Here is a 6,367-nt window from a genome sequence, read left to right as displayed (position 1 = left end):
GCTTCCTTAGTGAACACACTTCTGTTTCCCACAGTTGACCTTACCCAGAAATGACATCTACGTATAGGTGAGGTTTATCTCCATGTTCCAACTGTGTCCTGTGCATGCTCAGCGGCACTTGAATGCACACATTCTGAAAGTAACAATAGCACTGAAGAGCCAGACACACCAAACACTTCCATTTACAAATCCCCATTTACAAATCCCCATGGAGCACTAACTACGGCAAGAATTCCATTTTGCTTGTAAAGTACCCTTGTTCTCATTTTATAGTTGGAAAAGTTAACGGCGAGGGATGCTAGCACTTTCAGATACTGTGAACTGAAAGTTTCGGATGAAAGCTATGTCGCCTCACTCCTTCAACGAGGCTACAGAGTCTCGTATCGTTCCGAGGGCAGACTGGGGAAACCGAGGCAGAAACCAATCCTGAAAGATTAAGTCACTTAATATTATGTCCCATATCCACAGCCCCACTGCCCCAGCACATTGGTAGAAAGCCAAGCTTTGGGCCCGGCTGGTGTGGCTCAGTGGTTGAGTGTCGACTCATGCACCAAGAGGTCGCTGGTTTGATTCCCGGGCAGGACACATGCCCAGGTTGTGGGCCAGATCCGCAGTAGGGGCATGCAGGAGGCAGCCAATTGATGTTCTCTCTCATCAATGTTTCGATCTCTCTCCCTCTCCCTTCCTCTCTCTCAAAAAATCAATAAAGAAAAAAAATTGTTTAAAGAAAGCCAAGCTTTTGTTGATGGGTTTGAACTGACCATTGAGTTTTATAATTTAAATTAGGTTTACAACCACACTGTTCTGGGTCATTTCTTTAAAAATTCACGTTTTAGGACAGAACTACTGGACTTAGTTTAGTTTGGTGTGCATGCAATTTAAAACTCGAACAATTACATTTCCTTGCCATGTGGTATTTAGAGGTTGGTGGTTTTTCATCTCATTCTTTACTACTCTTCGGTGTTAACATATTGAAGTTTCTCTTCCTGAAAAAGATAGAGTGGTTTCTAAACAAACCACATTTTTTTATACCCTAGTTTGTTAAGGTAAAAGTCCTTTAAACAATAACACACACTTGTCCTTACCCTTGATTCTAAAGAGCCACAGAGTCAAATAGAAGATCTTAACAATTATTTTTAAAATGCTCTTCACAAAACAATCTTTAAAAAAAATCAGTTTATTAATGTTTAAAAGTTGATAAAGCTATGTGCAAAATAATCCACAGAAGTCAGAAACCTATTAAATACTATTTTTTTTTTTTTTTACAAAAAGACCTTTCTTGTTTTAATTGCACTGAAAACCATACTAAAGAGAGAGCAATACATTTTATTCTTTGTAACATTTACACTCGTGTTCAGTGAACTAGTTAAGAACAGCGGTACTGGAAACTTCTGGATTCCCTATCAGTTAAAGTAATGCTTTAAGGGTACAAGAAGGTGACATTTTCTTAAGAAATACACATTCAATGGTGTTAACACACGTTAGAAAAATCCAATAAAATGCTGAAACAAATACATTCAAAAATCATGAAAAGTACTTTTAACACAACAAAATACAACCATCTCATTGGTTGAAATGATGCACACAATACTCTGTAATAAACGTCAACAAAAGTGCCAAAGACAGATGTATTTGTTAGAAAAATTCGTTAGGAAATTCCTCTGGGTTTATAAAGTCCCCGCCCCCCGCCCCCCAGTGGGTTTTCACCCTGTTAGGGCCTTTGTTTCTCCTGGGACACTAAGGCTCCTGGCTGATACCATTTAGATAAGCTGGGCTTCCCTATACAGATTTCAGCCACAATGGCAGGATACTGTAACACATTCCATTGTAAAGATGGTAAAAAAAAAAAAAAAAAAATCAGAGTTACTACAACCAAATTCCAAACAAAAAACGGATCCAGCTTACTGGAAACTTTGGCCTCAGCGAATGAAATTGCCTGACATGTCCAAACCACGTCCATCTATCTCCTCTCTGCCTCCCGATCACAGCCCAGCTGCAGAGATGGAGACACGGGCAGTTCCACCCCCCAGCTGGGACGAACCCCAGGTAGTTAGAATATGAACTCGGAGGATTTCAAGGAGAGGTGTGAAGGGGAAGGGAGGGTGCGGTCTGGAGCATCCCTAGAGAAGCAGAAGTGCACACACGCACATGGTTGGAAACTAAAGTGAAAGAAAACATCTCTTCAAAGCTTTGAACAGAGACACTTCACAAGGGGACCTTGGTCTTCGAGGAGGGGCCCAGTGAACCCTCAGGAGCTTGACAATGCTGGACCTTTGGCTCAGTGCAAAATCAGAGCTCCGGGGGGAGGAAACAGACTGCAGGCCCCCACGGACCTGCTCTCCACCCTTCCCGCGCATTGTTCACAGGACTGACTGTACCCACAGGCCCGACCCGGCACCAGGGGCCCTTCTTCCTCGCCCCGCCCTCCCTCTGGCTCCAGCAGCTCCTCCCTGGCGGCCGGCCAGGCACGGAGATTTCTTTCCAAATATTGGGTGGTGGGTGACCACGCAAAAGCATTCCCCACAGGCTGGCAGCTTCCAGTTTTAGGAAGAAGAGTTGACGTTCCCAGAGGACATTATGGTTTCGGGGTTGTCCCCATCGTCCTTCTGGGGGTGAGAGGAGTTGTCTGACTTACTGCGGCTGAATTCCACACCAGCGATGATGGGGCGCTTGAACTTGCCGGGGGTGTCTCCGCTGGGGCACTTACAGCAGGACATGATCCGGATGAAAGCCCGGCGCATCTCCTTGTTGGTCAAAGTGTAGATGATGGGGTTGGTGCCCGAGTTGAGCACCGCCAGCACCAGGAAGTACTCCGCTTTGAAGAGGATGTCGCAGGTCTTCACCTTGCAGCCCACGTCCAGCAGGAGCAGGATGAAGAGCGGCGCCCAGCAGGCGATGAAGACGCTCAGGACGATGATCACCGTCTTGAGCAGTGCCAGCGACTTCTCGGAGCTGCGGCTGGCCTTGGACATGTTCTTGCGGAAGGTCAGCCGGCGGCTGCGAGTCCGGACCAAGGAGTAGATCCTGCAGTAGAGGATGACGATGGACAGCAGCAGCACGGTGAAGACCGTGGTGCAGAAGAGGATATAGTGCTTGTGGTAGAGCGGCAGCACCGTGGAGCAGCTGGGCAGCGCGCGCAGGCAGTTCCAGCCCATGATGGGCAGGCCGCCCAGGATGAGGGAGATGATCCAGCAGGCGCTGATGAGCAGGAAGGAGCGCGAGCTGTTGCTCTCGTTGTGCAGCTTCATCTTCAGCATGGTGATGTAGCGCTCGATGGCGATGGCCAGGAGGCTGAACACCGATGCTGACAGGGCCACGAACATGCTGCCTTCCCGCAAAAACCACTGGGCCGGCGTGAGCTTGTAGGTGTTGGCCCCGGAGAAGAGCAGGTTGATTATGTAGGCCACTCCTGCCAACAGGTCTGAGAGGGCCAGGTTGCCAATAAAATAGTACATGGGCCGGTGGAATTTCTTGGTTTTCCAAATGGTCAGCAAGACAAAGATGTTCTCTAGGATGATGAAGCAGCAGATGAGAATGAACACCACCGAGGTCACTTTAATGCCTGTCTCCTTGTCCACACCAATATTCAGCTTTCCCGTGTAGTTGTAATGCAGGATGATCATGTCATAGTTGAGGTAGTCGGAGACAGAGCTGCTGCCCAGGGCCTGGACCAGCGGGATGCTGGTGGACCCCATGGTGTGCACTGTATCCCCAGGGACCCAGGATGGGATGGCGCTTCTCCGGCGAACGCTAGAGGGCGAGGCGGAGCGCGCCTTCGCTGGCCGCTAGAGTTCTCAACGGGACAGATCCAGGCTTTCCGGGTATGCTGGTGTCCTGGCTGGAGAGGGCCTCGAAACCGCAGCCTTAAACAAGTTACAAAGAGAATCAGGGAAAAGCCACTGCAAACTGGCACAATTCATTACAGCTAAGGCATTGCTCCAGTTCTGTTGCTTTCTTTTAGGGAAACTTGGGGAGAGTAAAGGGAGAGGGATTTTTTTAAAAAAATCAAATTCTCATCTTTTGCAAAAAAAAAAAAAAAAAAAGAAATGTTTTTAAAGGAAGAAGTGGAAGAAAGAAAGGTAAATAAAACAAAAAATGTGTCCCAACTGAAAACTCCCACTCAACAAGACAAAAACTCTCCCTATAGTGTAGTCCACTCAAATGGAAACTGGAAAAGTGGGGAAGCAGCCCCACCGAACCCCACTCCTACCCTCTCCCTGCCCCCCACCCCGCACCCCATCCTGCCAGTTTTCCAGGCAGTGTCTCAGAAGCATTCTTCAGCTAAGCGGGGGCTCACCAGCTCTCTGGCTCCTAGGAGGAGACCCAACAGCCAAAATAAGGGTGGAGACCCACACCTCAGCACCCCGCCACCACCCAGCTGAAAGAGACTAGAACCACCTCCTAATTGTCATGCAAGAAATTAGTTTGGCACGAAAGTCATTTGACAGGGAAAGTCATTTTGGGGTTCTATTAATAGTTCTGGGAGTAGGTGTGTTTAGGGTCCGAAGGTGCGGCCAAGTCAGCCCTGGCCTAGCGATAAACAGGAAAACTGAGCACCCCCATTAAGCAATTGCTTTTTCTGTCTTCTTCTTTTTCTCGTGAGCCAATGCAAGAACACCTAAAGGTGCCTGGTGAAAACCATTCACACGAGATTGCAATACACCCCAGAATTTTCGTGTACTCCTTGATTGCATAACGAGTGTTTTAGCGGGTACAGCAAACATGCAGAGGGAAGTTGTGCTCCTGATAACAATGCATATGCCGCTACATTCCCAGCGCCCAGTGCAAAACGGCTCCGACACTCACAGGGAAGGAGCCTGGCTTATTGCTAAGCTGATGCGGACTGTTTCATTTACTGCCTCCCCCGGCACGTTGCCTCCTCCTCGCAGATCTAGAAAGTGTGGAGGGAACACAACGTGGCCCTGGTAGCAAAAGTCTACTTGTAAGTTGTTTAGCTGTTGCAAGGTAAAGCAGTAATTGAGGCAAGGGCGCTCCCACCCATCCGCAGGGCGGAGGCTGCTGGCTCCCGGAGCTCCTCGTGTCCCATCTAATTGCACTCTGCTCGCCAGCAAGTTTAAGCCCTTACTCCCCCACTTCCCACCCTCAATATTCTTTGTCTATAGGATTTCCAAAAATAAGCGCCTTCACTCCTTCCCCTCAGACCAACAGCAGCTTCCACTACCTCCCACCCCCAGTTGGTTCTACAATTGGAACTTGACCCTTTTCCAAACTTCGCAAATTACAAGTGCCCAAGAGCAACCCGACCGGGTTGGGCGCCTTAGTTGCCCAGAGATGCATGTTCTCAGCGCCCGGAGATGGATGTTTGAAAAGTTTTTGTTCTGCTTCGTTCCGGTCTAACAGTGCGTTTGGGACGCCCGAGCCCTGCGGCCAGGCGGTGCCCCCAGCCCGGGCCCGCGCCCCTACCTCGCTCAGGCGGGACGAAGTCGCGTTCGGGGAGCTCTGGGTCCGCACTGCGCGCCCGTCATCTTGCTGCTGCCCGCGCCTGACAGCATCGCGCATAAACTTGTGGAGTCGGGGTCCCCTCCCTCCGTAACCGCACACTCCATTGGCCAGCCCGCCCGCCGCGGCCAGCCAGCTGAAGTCGCGGAGCGCCCGCTGACGCGGGCTGGCTTCCTTAGGAAGAGGCGGGGAGAGCTTTATGCCTCCATCTCCCACGCCCTCCGCCGCCGGCCGGGGGCCCCCCGGATCTCAGCTGCTGAGGCTCACTGTCCAGGAAAGATCTGGGGCAGAAGCAAACAGAAGAAACCTTCTCCCTCCCAGGAAAAAACAACAGACGGGGCGGAGCCTTCTGCCCCCTGGACCTGAATTATAAATCACGCCCGCGCCCCCGGTGCCCCGCTGGGCGGCGGCGACCCCTCTGCCGAGCCGAGGAGCGGAGGTGGAGGGCCTTCGGAAACTTCGCTGCACAAAAGTCCTGGGGGACGGGGGCCGCCCGGCAACGGGCCGAGCACCGCTCTGTTCCCCTGCGCTCGCGGCCCTTGGGGGATGGGGTCCCCAGATTGTGCCTGGGCCCCCCGGGCCGCTGCTGCAGGCGGTGGAAACGGAGCCGGCGACGCTCTGGGGCACAGGCTGAGAAGGGGCTGCGAGAGGCACCGGGAGCCAAGGGCCGAGAGGGAGGATGCCCCGGTCCTCCGCTTCCCCCACCTCCACTCCCACCGCCCTCCCGCGGCTGCCTGGACACTTGCGGTCTGAGGGGCAGAAAGTGGCTTTCCCTGGGCACACACTGAAACGGGCCAGCGTCCGGCGAGGTGCTGCTTGGGGGTTCCCCTCCTTCAATTGGGCGCCAAGATAGGCAGTGTGCCCCAGATTCTGGCTAGTGGTGAGAGGCCTTGGAGGAGGTGGACGG

The 6,367-nt window shown here is 51.7% G+C and overlaps 1 protein-coding gene across 1 annotated transcript; it reads right to left on the bottom strand.

Moving 5' to 3' along the window:
• Positions 1–1,190: 1,190 nt before the first annotated feature.
• Positions 1,191–5,851, bottom strand: S1PR1 (sphingosine-1-phosphate receptor 1). The gene is made up of 2 exons (XM_036273354.1): positions 5,425–5,851; positions 1,191–3,863 (listed from the first exon to the last, which is right to left on the bottom strand). The coding sequence occupies exon 2, from the start codon at positions 3,693–3,695 to the stop codon at positions 2,544–2,546; it is 1,152 nt and encodes a 383-aa protein (XP_036129247.1). The 5' UTR covers positions 3,696–3,863; positions 5,425–5,851; the 3' UTR covers positions 1,191–2,543.
• Positions 5,852–6,367: the final 516 nt, after the last annotated feature.

This window comes from Molossus molossus, unplaced genomic scaffold, assembly GCF_014108415.1.
Source record: "Molossus molossus isolate mMolMol1 unplaced genomic scaffold, mMolMol1.p scaffold_m16_p_20, whole genome shotgun sequence".
In the NCBI taxonomy this organism is placed as follows: domain Eukaryota; kingdom Metazoa; phylum Chordata; class Mammalia; order Chiroptera; family Molossidae; genus Molossus; species Molossus molossus.
The sequence above is the reverse complement of the archived record's forward strand: the minus strand, read 5'-3'. Positions and strand labels throughout refer to the sequence as shown.